Source organism: Nuphar pumila, chromosome 7, assembly GCF_984573655.1.
Source record: "Nuphar pumila chromosome 7, dmNupPumi1.hap1.1, whole genome shotgun sequence".
In the NCBI taxonomy this organism is placed as follows: domain Eukaryota; kingdom Viridiplantae; phylum Streptophyta; class Magnoliopsida; order Nymphaeales; family Nymphaeaceae; genus Nuphar; species Nuphar pumila.
Genome location: NC_143255.1, coordinates 52,461,991 through 52,486,123, shown reverse-complemented (window position 1 = coordinate 52,486,123; position 24,133 = coordinate 52,461,991). Strand labels below are relative to the sequence as shown.

The 24,133-nt window shown below is 36.3% G+C and overlaps 1 protein-coding gene across 1 annotated transcript; it reads left to right on the top strand.

Moving 5' to 3' along the window:
• The first annotated feature begins 577 nt into the window (after positions 1–577).
• Positions 578–2,208, top strand: LOC149832255 (large ribosomal subunit protein eL20-like). The gene is made up of 4 exons (XM_090012397.1): positions 578–657; positions 781–896; positions 1,000–1,063; positions 1,617–2,208. The coding sequence occupies exons 1-4, from the start codon at positions 643–645 to the stop codon at positions 1,956–1,958; spliced, it is 537 nt and encodes a 178-aa protein (XP_089868523.1). The 5' UTR covers positions 578–642; the 3' UTR covers positions 1,959–2,208.
• Positions 2,209–24,133: the final 21,925 nt, after the last annotated feature.

Below are 24,133 nucleotides of genomic sequence, written 5' to 3'. Positions count from 1 at the left end.
ACAAATACAGCCATAGCATAGGCGAGGCATCGGTGAGAACCTGTCTGATTGTCAAGGCATTATAGGGAAGGAACTTCACCGGCAAAGGAGTCCACTAGGCACTACTCATCAGATCAACTTCAAAGCATGCAGATGGATCAGATATGGTGAGATATGCGATCCAAGTCTGACATGTCATTTTCGATTCCTTGAAGGAAGATCTGAATATACATTCGAATCTTTCAAATTAGATTGTTTTAGGATTCACATCAGATTTAAATCAAAATCTGATTGAGATCCATCTCCATTTTTTACATGTAAACAGCTTGCTTTTTCTCTTTTTTTTACTGGATCAACTATTGCTACATAAATTTTAGAACCGGATCCAACCTTATACATCGGATCTGGATTCAGATTCAAATCTGCTGTTGACATTTGGGATTCGGAAATGGATTCAGAACTGGCATGATGCAGCCCAAATCCGATCCGTTTGCGACTTAAAATGTAGTGGCTTTTCCGTAAATTCAGAAGAATGCTAGTTCATTTTCCTAACTAACAATCGTATATATAAAAGCAAACAGGCCCCCCTTGTCCCTGCATATCGTTAGGGCAAACGGAGGGTGAAAAACCCTACCTCTCGGCGAAGGGTTTGCAGTTGCAGAAATGGTTTCGTTCAGGGTTCGCCTCCTAGACCCTTCTTACTCATTCTATCTTTTCTCTCATCTTTCTGATCTTTTCCTGTTTCTCTTTCCGTGATTTTTCTGGGATTTTTTTCGATTTTTCTCGATTTTCCCTTTGCAGTTTCATCAGTACCAGGTCGTCGGCCGGGCTCTCCCGACGGCGACCGAAGAGCACCCGAAGATCTACCGCATGAAGCTCTGGGCCACCAACGACGTCCGGGCGAAATCGAAGTTCTGGTAACGCTTTTGATCTCTGTCTCTGGGTTCTGTGATGGTTTATTCGTTTTCTTTTGGTGAGTTGCCATTCGGGTTTTATTTTGATTTCGGTGATTTTTGACAGGTACTTCTTGAGGAAGCTTAAGAAAGTCAAGAAGAGCAATGGGCAAATCCTTGCGATCAATGAGGTGCCTAAAACTTCGTCCTTTTTTTTGTTTTTTATATGTGTATGGTTGGTACTTGGTAGATCAAACGCAGGATGTAATGTTAGTAGCAGCTTGGAAATGTAGTTATACTTTATCCAACATTGTGAATTAATTCTCTTTATTGGAAACGATATGAAATTCATGTACAAATTTCATGATACTGCAGTTACTGTGATGTGAATTCCTCATACTGCGTAGATTTAGTTTGATTTTGATTTATTTGGTCGGGTTGATTTTGTAGTGTAATGGTCAAGTGAATGTAGGTTCTGCTTAATAGTTTGAATTTGATGTTTCACCTAATTGTAATAGTTTTGCTCGTGATTCTATTTTATCTTGGAACTTCCTATCCGAAGCATCTCGATTACCACTCAGCGGTAGCTATCTCATCTAGCTTGCTGGGCTTCCTGTTTATATTTTGTTCTCTCTCCTTCGTGTTTTTTTCCCTAATTTGTGACTGTATGGTAGTAATTGAGAGTGGTAATTTAAACGTTTGTAGTCTCCAATGTTTATAGTTGATTGGTGTGTTGCCCTGCAGATTTTTGAGAAGAAACCAACCAAGATTAAAAACTATGGGATTTGGTTGAGGTATCAAAGCAGGACTGGTTACCACAACATGTATAAGGAATACCGAGATACTACACTTAATGGAGCCGTGGAACAAATGTACGATGAGATGGCTTCTCGTCATCGTGTGAGATTCCCATGCATTCAGATAATCAAAACTGCAACTGTACCAGCTAAACTTTGCAAGAGGGAAAGCACCAAACAGTTTCATGATTCTAAGATCAAGTTCCCCTTGGTATATAAGAAGGTTAGGCCGCCTACCAGAAAGTTGAAGACCACATTCAAGGCTTCAAGGCCTAACTTGTTTATGTAGGCTGATCCTTAGGATCTTTAAGCAGATTGGAAGGTTTTGGAAAGCTTTTGATTGAACTTAGCCGATGTAAACGTACAAGCAGGATTTTGAATTTCAATCTACTTTTTGTTGTGGTTTGTAGAGTCTGACATTTGAGAGGATGGGGGTATCCCTTTCCTCCTTTAATGTTTGACATTATTAATGCTTCTAGGAATTTCACATTGTTTTTGTTTCTCATGAATTCGTATGGTGACTTCTACTTCCCTTATTTCGTATAGTTTGTATGGTTCTGTTTTTCATGATCTGATTGCCTGCCAGTGATTACTGCAGTGTTTCCTGCAAGCATTTGTTGTATAGAAAGCTCGTCTCTGCAGGTACCTTTATTAGTCTGATTTTTTCTTGTGGACCATTTCAAGTCTCTGCATTTGGCAAACCAAGTTCTTGTAGCCCCATTGGATGTAACCTGTCTATTCTGTTATATTCCTATCCCCATTTGTTTTTCTTTTTCAATTTGTGGTAAGTGATACAAGTAACTAAGCTGGGGACTAGCGTCGGTGGTATTAGAACCAAGGAACGCTCGTATTCAAATTCGGATTTCGACCAAACATTGAATGTCAAATCTACATTAGGATCCATACCCAATCCAATTCCTTTGTAAAATTTTACATTTTAAAACCTTGTTTTTTTACCTTTTCCTTTTGTTGGATCTAGCATGATTAGAACCCATTCAGATATGGATTTAACTCTGCGGTATCGAATCTCATTCAACCTTGATTCTGGATTTGGATTCATTGTGTAATGTTCAAATCCAGGTTCAGGTCTATGATCCGGCTTGTGTCCAACCCATTTTTCACAGAAAAGTTAGGACGGAGCAGGGATTTTGAATAGATACCTGCAGGCGGTTTCCAAATTCAGAGGATTTCTTGCCAGAGAAGGGTTGGGTTTCCTCTCTGAAGAAAATGTATAGCTTTTTTTTTTTTTTTTTCAAAAGCCCAATGCTGTCTCACAGTCACAAGGGCTTCCCTCATCTGGAAGGGGCGACTTGTGAATATCGCAAGTTGACAGGACGTCATGAGTTCCAAACTGATAAGGGGCATCCTTTGTCGCAAGGTTGAAGCTGGGTGTACTCTCTGGTGGGCAAGGCTACATCACGCTCAGGCACAGTTTACTATTTCAGGATAAAGGACTCACCGGCTGACATGGAGGAGATCTGTCTCTCTGCCCCTTGATAGAGGTTCTCCTCCTGCAATGGCTTTCTCCTTTTCCACCATCGCCCATACAATGAGAACTTTGCATCTTTCCATGTAGTTAATCCCGCAATTGTGCTGTTCATAGAGCTTCCTCCGGTCCCTTCCCTTCCGCAACAACCGTCTGCGGACTCGTTTAGGACCCCTCCCCGCAGAAGAGGAGGGGTGCAGGGGGCTGCGTTTATAGGTTGCTTCTTGTCTACTGGAGCAATGACACCACCCACTCTCTCATCTTCACCCTCGGCACTGATGCTACCTGTCCTGAACCCATCGCTACCACTGGAACCCATTAAGGCTCATCCTCTCGTCCCTCTTCCTGATCTTACCAATGGTATGAACTCCCTTGGCCAACCCCTGGAGCCGTGCCTTGCCTCTCCTTTCACCTTCTCAAGTGGTCTAACATTTATGGAGATCATCACTGGGAGGATGGCCATCTTGTTGATCATGCCAAACCTCCTCACCTCAATGACCAGTATGGCATCAATGCAAATAACCTCCCTCAACTGCGACCAATCCTCCAGGACCTTACCAAATTGAGAACTAGCTCAGCTAGGGAATCCTGTGTTCGGTGCATTAGGCAGGAGGGTGGCCAACCCAAAACCAAGATCCGAGTGATTGCGAAGACACCTGTCAGACCGGACTCGCGGGCGCAGAGATGGAGTCCTCAGACTCTTCAGCGGGCAAATTTGAAAATCAGGTGGAACAGGAGGGTCAAGATCTTGACCCGATGTGGAACTCTCGGAAGTTATGGAAGTCACCAACTGATGCTGGTGAACCTTCAGTAGAACCAGATCCTACTAACCCTTCATTATGAAGTGTATGTCATGGAACATGCGAGGCCTTAGTAGATGTTGGGCTACAAGTCACATTATAGAGATGTTGCGGATTACTCATTTTGATTTGGTCTTCCTCCTAGACGTTAGGCTAGAATCCAAACAGTATCTGCACAACATCTAACATCACAGGGGAGAAGAGGACTAAAGACACACCAACCTTCAAACATCCGCTGGTATTCCTTGTAAATGTGCGAATCCACTTTGGGTAGGAGATTTGCACCATCCTGGTGATGTCGCAGGTCCACGCAATACACCTGTGAAGGGTAAAAATGGTTCAAGAGATATCAAGAATTCACACTTTTGGATAGGCAAAATTTTTTGGCGAATTAGTAGGTATTTGTATGAATGCGCCAAATTTCATAGATAGTATGGTCATTTTCTAAACATCTTTATATGTTTGATGATTGGGTTGATGCTAATAAGTTAATTGAGAACTACTACTGCCAAAAAATTAATGTAAGGGTCAGGAATCCACCAAATAGACCTGGTTCCAGCCAATTAGAACATATGCCGCTATTGGATCCACTTTAGATGTATGTAGATCTGGTTATTGGATCAGAATATACCTGATCCAGCTGGTTGGCAGCCTTGTAGGGATGTAAACCGTTCGGATCCAGGTTAGATATCTGACTAATGATTTGGTCCGGACATAGTCTGAATCAGACTGTGATCTGGACCTGAATATATTTAAATGTCGGACTCTAAAGTAGTTGGTAGACTGGGAAATGAGACAAGCCACTCATGTCACAGCTTCGTTCTAACTCGTGAAGTAAGCTTGGCAAGACAAACATAAACAATGTGTGTTCAGCTCAGCTCGGCACATATAGGCTCGTTAACAAGTAATAACTATATTTTACACATGTTTTTATATCACATAGTGTAGATAGCTGAAATGTTTCTTTCCAAGTAACAAGTTTAGGGTTCAAATACTTTTTTTCTTTAGACAAATAATGTAACAAACAAAGAATCGACTAGAGTTCAAATCCTATTGCTTACAGCTTCAAAACAATGTACTTATTTTGCAAATGAATCAGTTTGAGCTTTATTCGGTAGGTTGGAGTGCAATTTTTTTATTTTTATTTTTGAAAAAATGTAATTTCTTTAATGAGCCAGCTTGAGCTCGCCTTGTTTAACTCGGGCTTTCCTTGAGCTTGAGCTCCCCTTGGCTCGCTATAAGAAGGAACCGAACTTGAACACCCTCTGTTCCATTGGTTTACTACCTCTAGTAGTCAGGTTTGAATTCAGTTTTAGCTGACACTCATCTGACTGAATCCAAATCTGGATCCAATTGTGATAGCCCCAATTAGGTTGGACTTGGTATTGCCCAATCCAACCTGAGACCAACCCTACAACCTTATATATCATCCACAGCGAAGAGAAGCAGATGGCTTCCAGTATAGCTATTATGAAGACAGAAAGATTGATACTCATTTTAAATGATGATGATGTGGATTCCATGTATTAGGGCAACCAGACACTTACAACACATCTTATTCCATGAGCTGCCATAAAAAGAACTTTCTCTATTTTCATCTTCCTCTCACCCACCACCATTTTTAGGTCTCTTTCTATCTCAATTTTCTCACATTTTTCTATTTGTTTTTCTCATGCCACACAAATAAGTAAAAATTTTCATTTGAAATTGTTATTAAATTAAAACTTCTCATAAAAAAAATTCTCTTCATGTATGACTTCTGTATTGATTGTATTACATAAATCGTTCTACCTTTCCACCCTCCATCTTGTTGCTTTTCTCCAATGCTTAGAATTGGGAATATCTCCAACTTCTTTGGTTCAAATTTCTTTTTTCCCTATCTCAATCTTGCTTTTAGGGTACGTTTGAAAGTGAAAAAATATTTAAAAAGTGAAAGTAACAAAAAATTGTAACTTTTCCTTCCATTCCAAACTAAAACAAATTTTTAAAAGTTTTTCAAAAAAAAAAATGGTATTTGAGAGAAAAATCCCTCTACCCGAGGGAGTGAATTTTTTTTTTCTATCAAAAATTCTTTTTGTATTAGGACAACCAGACACAACACATCTCATTCCATGAGCTGCCATAAGAACTTTCTCTATTTTCATCATCCTCTCACCCACCACCATATTTAGGTCTCTTATCTCAATTTTCTCATATTTTTCTATTTTGTTTTTCTCACGCTACACAAATAAGTAAAATTTTTCATTTGAAATAGTTATTAAATTAAAACTTCTCATAAAAAAATTTATCTTCCTGTATGACTTTTTCTTGCTCCCAAACATGCTCTCAATTTTTCTGATGTTGATTTGGCTTTGTCACTATGCAAAGTCAAATTAGAGTGGTTGGTATGTGGTTAAAAGTGGGTTGGATCTCTTCGGGCCTAAGTCTTGTTTGGCTAACATGGTGCACCTCAGCCAGAGCACACCGTTCCATTGATTAAAGACTGCTGTCAGCATTGTGGTGAGCTACATCCATCATGAAATGAATTATGTGATTCATTTGCCGCCCTACTACTAACTGGATGGTGCATGATGATAACACACACAGCCTGCGAGTTCGGTCCCACTCATCCCCCCCAACTTACTACCCCTCTTAAATCTTATGATGCAAGTTGTTTTGATAAAATCTGACCTTATAGATATATTCAGTTTGGCTGCTTTAATAAGAATTGGATCATATTTTTTTAAACGAAAAATATGATTTTTTAAATCACAAAATTTTGTATTTTGTCAACCATTGATTTTTTGAATTGTCAAAGAATCCTGAACACAAGTAGAATTTCGGTGACTTAAATGTCCATCTTGAAATTCCACTAGAGGGGGGGTGAATAGTGAAATACGATGCAAGTTGATATAATAAAAAATAAAGCAATAAGGTACAACACAATAAACACAGGATTTATACTGGTTCGGTCAAAACCCTGACCTACATCCAGTCCCCAAGCAAACCACTTGAGCTTTCCACTATAACATCCGAGTCACCGGATAAATAGTACAACACCCTCTTCTTCAGAGGTCTTCTTCTCTCAACAGAGAAGGGGCACACCCTCTTCCACATAGGTATTCTTCTCTCAACAGAGAAGGACAACACGCTCTTACACAGAGATCTTATTCTCTCAACAGAGAAGGGCAACACCCTCTTTCTCAGAGGTCTACTTCTTTCAACAAAGAAGGAATACAGTGAATAACAGAAAGTTACAATACTTCCTATAGAACCTTCAGGATGATATGAATGCACGAATGAAGGATTCTCAGAATGTTCTGTTTGTCACTCAGAAGATACTCTTTGTCAAAGAGTTATTTTTGACTTTTTCTCTTTCTTTTCTATTTCTTTTTTTTAGGCTCTCTTTCAAATATCGAATAGGTATTTTTCTCGTTGTAAGCTCATTTGTCTATTCCATTTCCTTCTATGTTGAATAGTTCATTTGAGTGTGTTTTTATAGCTTAAAAAAATAGTCGTTGGCCTTTTGAAATCGTAGCCTTTTTGGGATGTAAAATGTCATGTCATTTCAAAAAACATCTTTAGAGAAATTCGAGAAAGTCTTCTTTCTATAAAAGTAAAATATAGGGTACACTAGTCGTTGTAATATTTTAGGTAATATATATTTTATGTAAAAAGTCTATTTCTTATAATAGTACATTGAACGTTGGATTGTAGGTTGTCATGTGGTTTTGTCTTTATCCTAATTAATGATTTGTGGTACATAGGTACTTCTTTACTTTAAATGAGTCTAAGTACAATAAATGCTTTGAGATATTTATTTGTACATAGTCATATCAAGAGTTTTCTTTATGTTGTGTTTTTCAAAGTCTACAGAGAGAATGAAGACTACAAGTAAGTCGACATTCTTGAGAAGGATATTTAACAAGGATTTCTTGCAGGAGGTATTTAATGCTATACAAAGAGAATGATGACTTCAAGTAAGTCGACATTCTATGGGTTTGTAAAAAGGTAACTAGAGTCTTTTCAAAACCAATATTATATTTGTTTTCTTTGTGTAGCCGATTTCATGTTTTGTCTTTTTCCTATATTTGAAATTATTTCTTTAAAGAAGGTAACTAGAGTCTTTTCAAAACCAATATTATATTTGTTTTCTTTGTGTAGCCGATTTCATGTTTTGTCTTTTTCCTATATTTGAAATCATTTCTTTAAAGAAGGTAACTAGAGTCTTTTCAAAACCAATATTATATTTGTTTTCTTTGTGTAGCCGATTTCATGTTTTGTCTTTTTCCTACTTTTAAAATCATTACTTTTCAAGTTGTCTTGTATATGATATAAGGTACAATTATTACATTTTGAAATCATGTCAAAATACCTTTTTCATAAAGGGTTGTAAGAAGGTACAATTATTTGTTTTCAAAAAGGAACTTTTTGAAACTATCATATACTTTTATGAAATAGCTTTTATGAGTGAGTATGTAATATGCAATATGCATGCTTCTGAAGGTTCTGTTACAAATGACTCTAAAGAAGAAAAAATCTTCAACTTGAGGAAGCCGATCTCTTTAGATGGTCTTTAGGAGTGCATGGCTCAACAAGCTTTTTCTTCAAGGAGTATGATTGCACCATAGTTGTACTTGAACAGGAGGTCTCCATCCTTTTTGAGTGAGATATCCTTGCATCAAATACTCGTTAGATATATGGCAAAACATATCCAATCATCATATAACATTTTTCAAGAAGACATATTATCATATCATATGAAATCAAATAAGACAGTGTATCATATTATGTGACATCAAAACAGAGTTTCTCAACATTCTCCTTCTTTTTGATGATGACAAAATATGCTCTCCCTGTCAAAAAGACATTATGCATAGAAAGAATACTTATCATAAAAATATAGAAAAATGTTAAATACGAGTATTTTTCTCCAATAATGGAGACAAGTTTTCTCCCCCTTTGTCATAGACAAAAAGGAAGGGATCAGAGTAAGAGAATTATTACAGACCAAAATTAATTAAAGTTATTACAGTAAAAAAAAGATAAATTATTACAGTCCAAAGACAAATGAGTTTATTTCGAAGGTGGAGAGGATTGAAGTGAACGGTTGGCTTGATCCGGCTGGAGGGTCTATAGAGTTTGTTGCAACGAGGCTTGACAGTGAAGTATGCGATCCTGAGAACGCTGGACATCCATCAGTGCAGAGAAGTAATCAAAGTTGGATGTTGGATCTTCTTAATCAGAGCCGGGCAGGTGCAGGGACCTGAGATTGAAGGAAGTAGCATCGAGGACCTGAGAGTGATAGAGGATAACTTCGTTTTGAAGGGGTACTTTGAAGTATTTTAAAATAGGAGTTATAAAACACCCGAAAAGAAGAGGCTGGAATTTTTGATAGCGAATAAAAAGGTCGAAAAGAATGTTGGACCAGTTTATCTGAGTAGAAGAAAAAATTGCGTAGAGAAGGAGAGAGATTTTTCTTGGTACTAATCCCTTGCGTGGAGGCTTGAGATAGATATTGTGGAGAAGAATCTGAGCAAGCAGTTGAGCATGAGGTTGGAGATTCCTCATGTGCCAGGGAAGTTGCGAGCAGTTGGTGCAGAGAAGAATTTTTTGAAGTACCGACCGGTCGAGTGGTACTATGTTGTCTAGGTTTATACCGGTGGAAGGAAGGTTTAGAATTCTGCCTAATGAGAAAGCATGAAAGAACATCAGGCGTCCGCGTACTTTGGTGGTGATGGTAGTTTGCTCATGATCAGAGGAAAAATTTGTGTAGAAGAGTCGGACGAGTTTGGGATAGTAAGCAGCTTGGGATGAAGATCCTAGTAGGTGTTTAAGTTCGGGGAGAGATCTTTCTAGGTCAAATAATACGAAGTCGTCGTATTGAACCAATTTTCTTTCATGAATTGGTCGAGAGCAAAGGGAGTTGTAGTAGTGAAATAAATCGGGATACCTTAGGTCGGCGGCAGTGATTGCAATGTTTGAAGATGAAGCCATGGCAAGAGATTAGAAAGAACGAGCAAGAGAAAAAGACTTAGAAAGAGTAAGAGTTTGTAAGAGAATAGAGAAAATCGTGGGAATGAGATATGAATCAATCTAATAAATAGAAGAAGAAAAATAATGGTGATAAGAAATGAATGACATTGGAAGTGAAGGATTTTTAGATTTTAGTGGAAAAAGGAAATGCGTGAGTTGTAAAATAAGAGACTTGTGAATGACAAATCAAATCAATTTTGGAAGAAAGTGTATTATATTAGTATAGATATTAAGAAGGACATAGTTTCAAAATAATTTTTCTATATATGTAACAAATTTACTATGGGAAATCTTGTTGGATAGTGAGAAGAGTCATGAATTGAGTATGGAGTGTCATATTAAATGTAAGAGAAAGAATGATTCAAGAGTTTTTAAAGATTTTCGTGAAAATCATGAAGAATAGATAGAGAGTGAATAATAGCCTAATAAGAACAAGCAACTTTTTCAAGAATTTACTTTATGTGAAAGCATTCCAAAATCGTGAAGAGGGAGTTTGGAATAGGACAAACAAGAGAGTATGAGGAAATGCAATAATTTCTTATTTAAGAAGTGTATATTTTGATATACGTGAAAGGAGTGTGAATAGATATAAAGGAGGGTGATACAGATATGTAGAGAAATGAGAGTGGTCATAAAGGCCACCAATCACTTGATGTTGGATAGGAGATGTATGACATAAAGTGGAGTTAAGGACAAGGTTTTAATGAATCTCGATTGGAGAGAGATATAAAATATATGAGAGAGTCATGGTCACGGATGGAAAGGCACTTCGTATAATGTAGAGAGAGAGAGATAAAAAAGGTGATACAAATCGTACTTATGAGTGGAGTACAAGTTTTTGAAAAGAGAATTTTACAACACTTTTTCGTAAAAGATGTAAAGCATGAAGAGATGATAATAGATTGTTCTTAAGCTATGATATACTAGATGATATAGTAAAAATTTACGTGAAATATAACAACTTAAAAGGTGGTATGAGAGGATAATCATTTTTCATGAAAGGCATTAATATTTTAGTGAAGTGTCTCGATAGGAGAACATGAAGACATGATAGAAATAGAGTGTACATAATATATGATATAGCAAATGATATAGTAAAAATTATACGTAAAACATAGCAACTAGATCTTTAGAAGAAGGTAAAAAGAACAAAAAAAAATAATCATTCGATTTTGACTAAAATTTGAAAAGCAAGATTTCTCATAAAATAATAGGTTATCATGTTGAAGATGAACCAACTTATCGTAAGAGAAGTTTTCACAAAAGGATAAAACTAATAAAGGAGTTATGAGATGAGTGATGTGAACAATGTCATGATAGCTTTTACTTTAATATAATTAGTTCTTATGGATATGAGTGAAAGGAAATAGGACAAGGAGTCATTATGGATGTGTACTTGAAAGATGACAAGTTGAAAGACATAAAGAATCTGTCTTATAAGAGTTTAGAGTATACGTGAATATGGAAACCTAGTTTGACTAACAAAAATCAATAAGAAGAAAAAACTTTTAAAATCAGATTTTAACATAACTTATAAGAAGTATTAATTATAATAAGTGTGATTAATTTATAAGTCACTTAGTTTGCATATTCCTAGTTCTCTTCTAATTCGTGTAAAGTCTTCATGTTTCAATGGTTTAGTGAATATGTCTGCTAACTGTTGATTAGTGGGTATAAATTCGAGTTTAATTATGTTGTTTAAGACTTGTTCTCTTAAGAAGTGGTGTCTTATTTGAATGTGCTTAGTTCGTGAGTGTAAAATAAGATTCTTAGATAAGTTTATAGCACTAGTATTATCACAGAAAATAGTTGTATTTTCAAAATTTAAACCAAAATCTTTTAAGGTTTGTTTCATCCAGATAACTTATGTACAAGCTAGGCTAGCAACAATGTATTCAGCTTCAGTAGTTGATAAGGATACACAACTTTGTTTCTTACTGAACCATGATACTAGTGAGTGCCCTAGCATATGACATGTTCCACTTGTGCTTTTTCTGTCAGATTTACTTCCAGTAAAGTCAGCATCGCTGTATGAGATTAAATCAAATGTAGAGGATTTTGAATAGAATAATCCAAAATCAACTGTGTCTTTTAAATATCTCATTATTCTTTTTACAGTTTTAAGATATGATTCTTTTGGATTTGACTGAAATCTAGCACACAAGCAAACACTGAACATAATATCTAGACGGCTAGCAGTTAAATATAGTAGTGATCCTATCATACCTCGGTATACCTTTGTATCCACAGACTTACCATCTTCATCTTTGTCCAAAACAGTAGTAGTGCTCATAGGAGTGGTTTTTGAAGTAGTTGAGTTCATGTTGAACCTTTTCAGAAGTTCACGAGCATACTTAGATTGATTGATGAAAACTCCATCCTTGGTTTGCTTAATATGCAGTCCAAGAAAGTAGTTGAGTTCTTCCATCATACTCATTTCGAATTCCTTCTGCATGGACTTAGAAAATTCTTCACAGAGAGTGCTGTTAGTAGATCCAAAGATGATATCGTCTACATATATTTGAACAATTAGGGTATGATTATTCACTATTTTCACAAATAATGTCGAGTCTGCTTTGCCTACAGAAAAACCAGTTTTTAATAGAAAGGTTTTGAGTCTATCATACCAAGCACGAGGTGCTTGTTTTAAGCCATATAAAGCACGTTTTAGTTTGAAAACATGATCTAGATATTGTTTATTTTCAAATCCTGGAGGTTGTTTTACATAAACTTCTTCATTTATAAAACCATTTAAAAAAACACTTTTAACATCCATTTGATATCATTTGAAATCCATATAGCTTGCATATGCTAAAAACATTCTAATAGATTCAAGTCTAGCAACAGGAGCAAATGTTTCATCAAAATCAATACCTTCCTCTTGGTTGTATCCTTGAGCTACTAGTCTGGCCTTGTTTCTTATAACATTACCTGTTTCATCTAGCTTGTTTCTGAAGATCCATCTTGTCCCAATGATCGGATGATCCTTTGGTCTTGGTACAAGATCCCAAACTTCATTCCTTTGGAATTGGTTCAGTTCTTTAGTCATGGCTAGCATCCAGAACTCATCGATGATGGCTTCATCAATCTTCTTTGGTTCAAGTTGAGAAATGAATGCCATATTTGCAATCCGTTCTAGCTGAGCTCTAGTCTGAACCCCCTTTGTCAGGTCTCCCAAAATCTGCTTTTGAGGATGATCTTTGATATCGACAAATGTTCTTTGATGATCATCTTTATTAGACTTAGCTGTGTTATCTAAAAATAAATCTGTACTTTCAACATCATCATCGTTAGTTTGCTTATGAACAGATTGATCAATAGATTCACATAAACTAACATGCATAGATTCTTCAATAGAATTAAAACTCTTATTGAAAACCCTGTATGCTTTACTATGACTTGAATATCCTAAAAATATGCCTTCAATAGATTTAGCATCAAATTTATTTAGGCTATCTTTTGTGTTTAAGATAAAGCATTTACATCCAAAGACTTTGAAATAATCTATTCTTGGAGTCCTGTCATAGAATAATTCATAGGGAGTTTTATTTAATAAGGGTCTAATGAGAACTCTATTTGTTATGCAGCATGCAGTATTAACAGCTTCTGCCCAAAAAGATTTAGCAAGATTATTGTGTTGGAGAATAGTTCTAGCAGATTCCTGAAGGGTTCTATTCTTTCTTTCTACTACACCATTTTGAGGTGCAACTCTAGGAAAGGCAAAGTTATGAGAAATACCATGCAATTTACAAAAATTTACAAAAAGTTCATTTTCAAATTCTCCTCCATGGTCACTACGGATTTTAACAATAGAACAAGATTTTTCGTTTTGTAATTTTTTACATAAAATTTCAAATTGACAAAACGTATCACTTTTGTTTTTCAAAAATATTACCCAAGTAAATCTTGAGTAGTCATCTACAATGACAAAAACGTATTTATTGTGATTATGACTAGCTACTCTAGAAGGACCAAAGAGATCCAGGTGGAGAAGCTCTAGAGGTCTTTTGCTTGAAATGATATTTTTTGATTTAAAAGATGATTTAGACAGTTTTCCTAATTGACATGCATCACAAAAATAATCCTTTTTAAAAGATATTTTGGGTAACCCACGCACTAACTTATCTTTAGCTAATTTAGATATGTACTTAGAATTGATATGACCCATTCTCATGTGCCATAAATGTTGAGAGTCATTATTAGCTATGAGGCAATGTTCTGTGATGTTTTCTAGGTATAGTTCATATATATTATTTTTTCTTATACCTTTTAAGATAATATTTTCGTTGGTGTCTGCTATAAGACAAGCATTATGATTAAAGCTAACATTATAACCTGTATCACACATTTGACTAATACTTAGAAGGTTATGTTTTAAGCCTTTAACCAGGAGAACGTCTTTGATAAGAGGTTTATCTATATTTCTAATATTACCAATACCTATTATCAAACCTTTGTTGTTATCTCCAAAGGTGACGGTTCCTCCTTTTTTATGAAGAACAGCAAAGAGGTCTGAATGTCCAGTCATGTGTTTTGAACATCCACTGTCTAGTATCCATATGTTCTTCTTGTTTGGAGCCTGCAAAACATTAAGTAAAATTTCTTTTTGGTACCCAGTCGGGTCCCTTTTTGTTAGACTTTGAAACCCACATCCATTTAGATTTGGGTTTGTCTACAGCCTTAGAGGAGTTCAAGAAGTTAAAATTATAATGCTCCTTTTCAGGTTCAGAAGAACTTTTCACAAACGTGGTCTTTTGATTCATACAAGAAGGCTTGTTGAAATGAGAATAGCCAATACCATTCTTGTAAAAAGACACTTTTTGAGAGGATAGGAGTTTATCCAAGTTCTCTTTTCCTTTAGTAAACTTGAAAACCGTTTTCATAAGGTTCTCAGTTTTATTTTTTAATTCCGAAATTTCTACTTGCAGATTTTTAGTCTTGGAGCTGGTAGAAGAGATTTCAGAAGTAATAAGAAGATTTTTCTTTTGTAACTCAGAATTTTCAATACTGAGTTTTTCATTTTTCAAAATGAGCTATAGATTCTCAGATTTCAAATGTTTATTTTTGAGAATCGTTTTCCTTGATTCTTCAAAAAGTTCCTGAAAAGCATTTTGAAGTTCTTCAAAGGAGAAATCAAGAGATTCACTTACAGAGCTTTCTGCCATGAAGCACATGTTGGCGATTTCTGCTTCATCATCATTTGACTCTTCACTGGTGGATGGTTCTGAATCATCTCATTGAGCATGCAGAGCCTTTTTCTTGAAGAACCTTTTCTTTGGTTCCTCAGTCTTGGATTTTCTTTTGAGAAGACGACAGTCACGTCTCAGGTGACCTGGCTTATTACACTGGTAGCACATAGAATCTTCTTTTGGGTCTTTTCTTTCTTTGTGCTTATTTGGAAGCCGGTTCCTTCTCATAAGGCGCTGGAATTTTCTGGTGAGTAGCGCAATCTCAGTTTCTTTTTCTGAGTCCTCATCCTTAGAAAGGGCTGGGAAGGCTGGAGTTTTCTTCAAAGGTTGTTCTTCTTCCCTTCTTTCCTTCAAGTTGACTTCATAGGCCATAAGATTGCCTATCAAATCATCCAGAGTAAGTTTGGACAAATATTGAGCTTCTTCAATAGCAGTAGTCTTTTTCTCCCAATCAGTTATGAGAGATCTCAAGATTTTCTTCACCTTTTCTGTCTGAGAGTGGGTTACACCCAGAGATTTCAGATCGTTGGTGATGTTGGTGAATCTGGTGAACATCTCTGTGATGGGTTCATCTTTGTTCATTTTGAACAACTCATATTTTCTGACAAGAGATGAGATTTTGGCTTCTTTCACTTTGTTGGTTCCTTCATGAATAATCTCCAAAGAATGCCAAATATCATATGCAGATTCACATATAGATATTCTATTGAATTCATTCTGATCGATGGCACAATATAAGGCATTCATAGCCTTTGCATTTAGGTTTGCCATTTTCTTTTCTTCATCAGACCATAAGTTATAGTCTGCGGAAGGAGATGTGTATGGATGCTCAACAATTTTCCATACAGCAAAATCTATGGATTTGAGAAATATAGCCATTCTGCACTTCCAGTATCCATAGTTGGAGCTGTTGAAGAAAGGAGGACGAGATGCGTGTTGACCTTCAATATCACGAGCATAAGAGGTAGATGCCATATGTGCTGGAAGACTTGTTATGTCGAAACCAGCAAACCTGCTCTGATACCAAATGAAATTTCACTAGAGGGGGGGGGGGGGGTGAATAGTAAAATACGATGCAAGTTGATATAATAAAAAATAAAGCAATAAGGCACAACACAATAAACACAGGATTTATACTGGTTCGGTCAAAACCCTGACCTACATCCAGTCCCCAAGCAAACCACTTGAGCTTTCCACTATAACATCCGAGTCACCGGATAAATAGTACAACACCCTCTTCCTCAGAGGTCTTCTTCTCTCAACAGAGAAAAGGCACACCCTCTTCCACAGAGGTCTTCTTCTCTCAACAGAGAAGGGCAACACCCTCTTTCTCAGAGGTCTACTTCTTTCAACAAAGAAGGAATACAGTGAATAACAGAAAGTTACAATACTTCCTATAGAACCTTCAGGATGATATGAATGCACGAATGAAGGATTCTCAGAATGTTCTGTTTGTCACTCAGAAGATACTCTTTGTCAAAGAGTTATTTTTGACTTTTTCTCTTTCTTTTCTCTTTCTTTTTCTAGGCTCTCTTTCAAATATCGAATAGGTATTTTTCTCGTTGTAAGCTCACTTGTCTATTCCATTCCCTTCTATGTTGAATAGTTCATTTGAGTGTGTTTTTATAGCTTAAAAAAATAGTCGTTGGCTTTTTGAAATCGTAGCCTTTTTGAGATGTGAAATGTCATGTCATTTCAAAAAACATCTTTAGAGAAATTCGAGAAAGTCTTCTTTCCATAAAAGTAAAATATATGGTACACTAGTCGTTGTAATATTTTAGGTAATATATATTTTATGTAAAAAGTCTATTTCTTACAATAGTACATTGAACGTTGGATTGTAGGTTGTCATATGGTTTTGTCTTTATCCTAATTAATGATTTGTGGTACATAGGTACTTCTTTACTTTAAATGAGTGTAAGTACAATAAATGCTTTGAGATATTTATTTGTACATAGTCATGTCAAGAGTTTTCTTTATGTTGCGTTTTTCAAAGTCTACAGAAAGAATGAAGACTACAAGTAAGTCGACATTCTTGAGAAAGATATTTAACAAGGATTTCTTGCAGGAGGTATTTAATGCTATACAAAGAGAATGATGACTTCAAGTAAGTCGACATTCTATGGGTTTATAAAAAGGTAACTAGAGTCTTTTCAAAACCAATATTATATTTGTTTTCTTTGTGTAGACGATTTCATGTTTTGTCTTTTTCCTATATTTGAAATCATTTCTTTAAAGAAGGTAACTAGAGTCTTTTCAAAACCAATATTATATTTGTTTTCTTTGTGTAGCCGATTTCATGTTTTGTCTTTTTCCTATATTTGAAATTATTTCTTTAAAGAAGGTAACTAGAGTCTTTTCAAAACCAATATTATATTTGTTTTCTTTGTGTAGCCGATTTCATGTTTTGTCTTTTTCCTATATTTGAAATCATTTCTTTAAAGAAGGTAACTAGAGTCTTTTCAAAACCAATATTATATTTGTTTTCTTTGTGTAGCCGATTTCATGTTTTGTCTTTTTCCTACTTTTAAAATCATTACTTTTCAAGTTGTCTTGTATATGATATAAGGTACAATTATTACATTTTGAAATCATGTCAAAATACCTTTTTCATAAAGGGTTGTAAGAAGGTACAATTATTTGTTTTCAAAAAGGAACTTTTTGAAACTATCATATACTTTTATGAAATAGCTTTTATGAGTGAGTATGTAATATGCAATATGCATGCTTCTGAAGGTTCTGTTACAAATGACTCTAAAGAAGAAAAAATCTTCAACTTGAGGAAGCCGATCTCTTTAGATGGTCTTTAGGAGTGCATGGCTCAACAAGCTTTTTCTTTAAGAAGTATGATTGCACCATAGTTGTACTTGAACAGGAGGTCTCCATCCTTTTTGAGTGAGATATCCTTGCATCAAATACTCGTTAGATATATGGCAAAACATATCCAGTCATCATATAACATTTTTCAAGAAGACATATTATCATATCATATGAAATCAAATAAGACAGTGTATCATATTATGTGACATCAAAACAGAGTTTCTCAACACATCTTCCGTAAATGAATGATGTAGATCACATGCATGGAGTCCTATTTGATGAAAACAACTTGCATATGAGGGTATGAAGATATGGATGACAGGGGACAAATGGAACTGATTTGCATCCAAAAGGTGGTTTAGCAGGGGAACGGTTCATTAGGGGCGGGGAGAGAAAGTGCCGTTGTACAAGCAAACCGTGCATCCACTTATATATATATATATATATATATATATATATATATATAGAGAGAGAGAGAGAGAGAGAGAGAGAGAGAGAGAGAGAGAGAGAGAGAGAGAGAGAGGCACCTGGGAATGGAGGCACGTGTTGAAGCAGTGGGAGAAAGGGATGGCGAATCAGTTGAGGGTTCTCTCTAATGGCAAAGAAGAGAAGGACCGTTCCGCTGCCATTTCCATCCGAAGAAGGCAATGGCGGCAGAAGAAGCCAGAGAAGGGTGGTGGTGCACCGGTGCCTCCTCTCCCTCCCTCCCTCCCAATATCATCGAGGACATCCTCTCCCGCCTCCGTCCCAAGTGCCTGCTGAGGTTCAGAGCCGTCTGTAAGTCGTGGCGCAACCTGATCGACAACCACCGATTCGTCCTGGCACACCTAGCTCGCTCCCGGGCTTCTGGTTCTTGCCTCCTTCTCACCTATTACAGGTCCACGTTTTGCTATTTCCGGATAAAGGACTCAGCGGCGGACGTGGAGGAGATACCCGTCCTTCTTCCCCTGGATAGAGGCCAAACGATGCTCTTCTCCTCCTGCAACGGCTTACTCCTTTTCCACCATCATCCCTTTAACAAGAACGTCCCATCTTTCCATGTGGTTAATCCCGCAACATGTCTGTTCATAAACCTTCCTTCGATCCTCGTCGACCTCGCATCAACGATCACCTTCTGCCAACTCGTTTTAGATCCCTCTCTGCAGAAGCGGGGTGAAGGGGACTGCGTTTACATGGTGCTTCTTCTCTACTGGACGAATAAAACCACCCACACTCTAATCTTCACCCTTAGCACTGATGTTTCCTGGCGAACCTTTGCGAACCCTTGAGACTATTAGGGTTATAACTATTGGTTAATGCTCAAGGTTGTGGGCAAGAGAATCCAAAGCCCACGTATGTTTTTGGTGCTCTAGGAAAAAGGAAGTGGGTAGGGCATCAAATGCCCACGATTTACTTAAAGAGCACTCAAAGCCCACGATTTGTTAGTTTTCTTAGTTTATAGGATCTACTTTTTGTTAGTAGGGTAAAGAGGTTGTGTATGTGTGTTTACTTTCCTATCTTTTAGCCTAGGTTTTCTATTTTCGTGTAAAGGGCTTTTGCCTTCTTTAAATACTGTACCTTTTCATGACAAAAATGTAGAGAAAGTGTGAGAAGGAAAAATGAGAGTTCGTGACTAGTAATATATGTTGAAGGATTTACTTTTAAGCTGCTGTATTTTGTGATATTTCATGTGTTGCACATTTTGCTTTTTACCCTCCGTTTCTCTCAATTCTTGGTATCAAAGCACAGGTTCGAATCGGAGCTGGGCGTTTGAGAAAAACGCAATAGGAGCATTGCCGAAGCAAGGAGTTCCTATAGATTCAATTTTTTTTTGAAGGATAATTGTTGAGTAAGTTCGGTATGGCAAATAATTCTAACTCTCTCAATTTGTCACAATCATTAGTGCCAATTTTTAATAGTGAAAATTATGAATTCTGGAATATTAAGATGAAGACTTTCTTTATCTCACAAGACCTCTGGGAGTTGGTCGAAAATGGTTATGCAGATGTTGAAGGATCAAAGGCAGCAAAAAAAATCGATGTCAAAAAAGCTCGAAAGAGAGATGCAAAGGCATTGTTAGTACTACAACAGGCTGTGTCTGAAACCATTTTTCCAACTATTGCCGGTGCTATTAAGTCAAAAGAAGCCTGACAACTTCTGAAGCAAAAATTTCATGGTGATAAGAAGATCACAACAGTTAAACTTCAAACTTTAAGAAGAGAGTTTGAAACATTTTCTATGAAAACCAGTGAGTCAATTCAAACCTTCTTTTCTAGGCTCTCTACTATTGTAAATCAAATGAAGACCTTTGGTGAAATTTTAGATGATAACAAAATAGTAGAAAAAGTTTTAAGGTGTCTACCTTCTAAATTTGATCATGTTGTTATTGTAATTGAAGAGTCTAAGGATTTATCTGTGTATTCTATTGATCAACTAATGGGGTCTCTTTTAGCCCATGAACATCACATAAACAGGTCTTCAGAAAAAACATTGGAACATGCCTTTCAATCGAAAGTTGAAATTCCAAAAGAAAAGAATACTCAGTTTGATCAAAAGGGTGAAGGTAGAGGTCGAGGACGAGGAGGTTTTAGAGGATCCTTTCGTGGACGAGGAAGAGGTCGAGGAAGGTTTTATGATACTTCTCAAAGGAATGATGGAACAAAAAAAGGTAATCAAAATTTGTTCTTTAGAGGGAAACAATGTCATTTTTGTAAGAAATTTGGTCATATTGAAGCCCAATGTTTTGAAAAGGCAAAGCAACAAGCAAATTTTGCAGATGAAAATGAAAATTTATTTCTTGCAAGCATGAATACTAACAATTGCAAAAGTGAAATGTGGTTTGTAGACAGTGGTTGCAGTAATCATATGACCGGTGATAGAAGTCTTTTTAAGAATATTGATGAGACTGTGAAGTTGAATGTGTGGCTTGGGGACAACAATAAAGTAGACGTCAATGGCAAAGGAACAGTTGCAATCAAGACAAAATCAGGTAATGAACGATACATTCAAGATGTGTATTATGTTCCTGGTTTGGCTCAGAACTTATTGAGTGTAGGGCAATTGGTTAAAAAGGGTTACACTCTTTTATTTGAAAATGACATCTGTGAGATTAAAAACAAGAATGATACAGTTCTTGTAAAAATAGATATGGCTCAAAATAAAATGTTTCCACTTGAAATGATCAAGATAGATGATTCTGCCTTTATGGCAAATGGTTTTGATCAATCCAAACTGTGGCATTTGAGGTTTGGGCATCTTTATTTTAATGGTTTGAAACTCTTGCATCAAAAAAATATGATAGTTGGTTTGCCAGCCATTAATTGTACAAATGAGATATGTGAAGGGTGTGTTTATGGTAAACAACACCAATTATCATTCCCAGTTGGAAAAGCATGGAGAGCTAAAGAACCTCTTGAATTAGTTCATGTTGATATATGGAGGCCCATGAGAACTCCTTCATTAAACAATAGCAAATATTTTTTGCTTTTAACTGACGATTTTACTAGAATGAGTTGGGTGTACTTTCTTACTCATAAATCTCATGCATTTGATAGATTTAAGGAATTTAAGTTCCTTGTTAAAAATGAGAGAAGAAAAACTATAAAAATATTGCGCACAGATAGAGGAGGAGAATTTTTATCTGATGAGTTTGGTTTGTTTTGTAAATATCATGGTATTCGCAGGCAACTGACAGTAAGAAAGACACCACAACAGAATGGAGTGGCAGAAAGGAAAAATCGTACAGTGGTAGAAATGGCACGCAACATGCTAAGTGAAAAGAAGGTGCCAAATGAGTTTTGGGCAGAAGCCGTTAACACTGCAGTTCATATCTTAAATATTTCTCCAACAAAGGCAGTTCGAAACAAAACACCTTATGAGGCCTGGTGGAATCGAAAGCCAAATGTAAGTATGTTGAAGGTATTTGGTAGTATAGCATATGCTTTGATTTACTCTTCAGAAAGAACCAAGTTAGATAAGAAAAGTGAAAGTGTATCTTTGTTGGTTACAGTAATGAAACTAAGGGATATCGTCTCTATAATCCTTCTTCTAAAAAATTGATTATAAGAAGGGATGTTATTTTTGATGAAAAAGCATGCTGGGAATGGACCAACAATGAAAGTGTGAAGTTGAAAATTGATGAAGTGGCATCACAATCAAATCATACTACTAAAGCATTATCTCCAGAAACGTCAAGTATGGGAGATGAATTCACAGAAAATATTAAGTCCACACTTGATGTAGACACTCCTCCAAAAAAGGTACGATCTCTAGAGGATATTTATAAATGTGATTTTGCTTTTATTGTTCTAGAACCATCATCATATGATGAAGCATGTGCATATAAGAAATGGATAGATGCAATGAAAGAAGAAATGGAGGTCATTAAGAAGAATGACACATGGGAGCTTTCTAACTTGCCACCTGGAAAGGAATCAATTAGAGTAAAGTGGGTTTATAAGGTCAAGTATGATGCTGGTGGAAATGTGAAAAAATATAAGGCAAGGTTAGTTGCTAAAGGGTTTGTGCAAAAATATGAAATTGATTTTACTGAAACGTTTTCACCTGTTGCAAGATTTGAAACTGTGAGAATGATCCTTGTGATTGCAGCTCAATTCAAATGGAAAGTTTATCAATTTGACATTAAGGCTGCATTTTTAAATGGTTTTCTAAATGAAGTCGTGTATGTTGACCAACCACCTGGATTTGTTGTTAAAGGAAATGAAGAAAAAGTTTATAAGTTAAAAAAGGCATTATACGGGCTAAAACAAGCTCCACGTGCATGGTATAGTTGCCTTGATAAATTCTTCCACCAAAATGGTTTTCAAAGAAGTGATAGTGAACCTACACTTTATGTCAAAGTAAATGGGAATGAATTTCTCATTGTAAGTGTCTATGTAGATGATATTATCTACAATGGTTCTTCATTTAAGCTTATTGCAGAATTTAAACATAGTATGATGAAGGAATTTGAAATGTCAGATTTGGGGATGCTATGTTTTTTTCTTGGTCTTCATGTCGTGCATTCTGAAGAAGGGATTTTCGTGTCTCAAGAAAAGTATGTATTGGAACTGCTCAAAAAATCAAAGATGTTGAATTGCAAAGTTTGTGAAACTCCGATGAATGCGAATGAAAAATTGAGTTTGGAAGATGGAATGGCAAGAGCAAATGAAAGATGTTTTAGAAGCTTGGTCGATGGATTAATATATTTAACTCACACTCGGCCAGACATTGTATTCTCAGTCAGTATGATCTCAAGGTTTATGCACAATCCATCTGTGCAACATCTAGGAGCAACAAAAAGAATTCTCTGCTTTATACGAGCAACAATCAATTATGGAATTTTTTATAATCATGTTACTGACTTTAATTTGATTGGATTTACTGACAGTGATTGGGCAAATTCAATGGATGATCGAAAAAGCACAAGCGGGTTTGCTTTCAGTTTTGGTTCAGGCATTGTGTCGTGGTGTTCAAAGAAACAAAATTCAATAGCGCTATCATCTTCAGAAGCGGAATATATTGCGGCTATATCTGCTACCTATCAAGCAATCTGGATGAGGCATGTTATGAAGGACCTGCATGTAGAGAAAAATCTCCCAACTAAGCTCTATTGTGATAATTAGTCTACAATTTCTATTGCTAAAAATCCTACTTTTCATGGTAGGACAAAGCACATTGAGCTTAGATATCATTTTATAAGGGATGCAGTGGAAAAAGGTGAAGTAATGCTGAAACATTGCTCTACAAATGATCAAGTTGCGGATGGTTTCACAAAAGCCTTGTCATCTAAACAATTTTTGATGTTCAGAAATTCCATAGGCGTGCAAGGCCTTTCACATTAAGGGGGAAAATGTTGGTTAATGCTCAAGGTCGTGGGCAAGAGAATCCAAAGCCCACGTATGTTTTTGGTGCTCTAAGAAGAAGGAAGTGGGTAGGGCATCCAATGCCCACGATTTACTTGAAGAGCACTCAAAGCCCACGATTTGTTAGTTTTCCTAGTTTATAGGATCTACTTTTTGTTAGTAGGGTAAAGAGGTTGTGTACGTGTGTTTGCTTTCCTATCTTTTAGCCTAGGTTTTCTATTTTTGTGTAAAGGGCTTTTGCCTTCTTTAAATACTGTACCTTTTCATGACAAAAATGTAGAGAAAGTGCGAGAAGGAAAAGGAGAGTTCGT

Excerpts from the sequence above, each read along its gene's own strand:
- LOC149832255 (XM_090012397.1), top strand. Across the intron at positions 897-999 it reads CGGGCGAAATCGAAGTTCTG|GTACTTCTTGAGGAAGCTTA; the intron begins GTAACGCTTTTG and ends GATTTTTGACAG. Across the intron at positions 1,064-1,616 it reads AAATCCTTGCGATCAATGAG|ATTTTTGAGAAGAAACCAAC; the intron begins GTGCCTAAAACT and ends GTTGCCCTGCAG.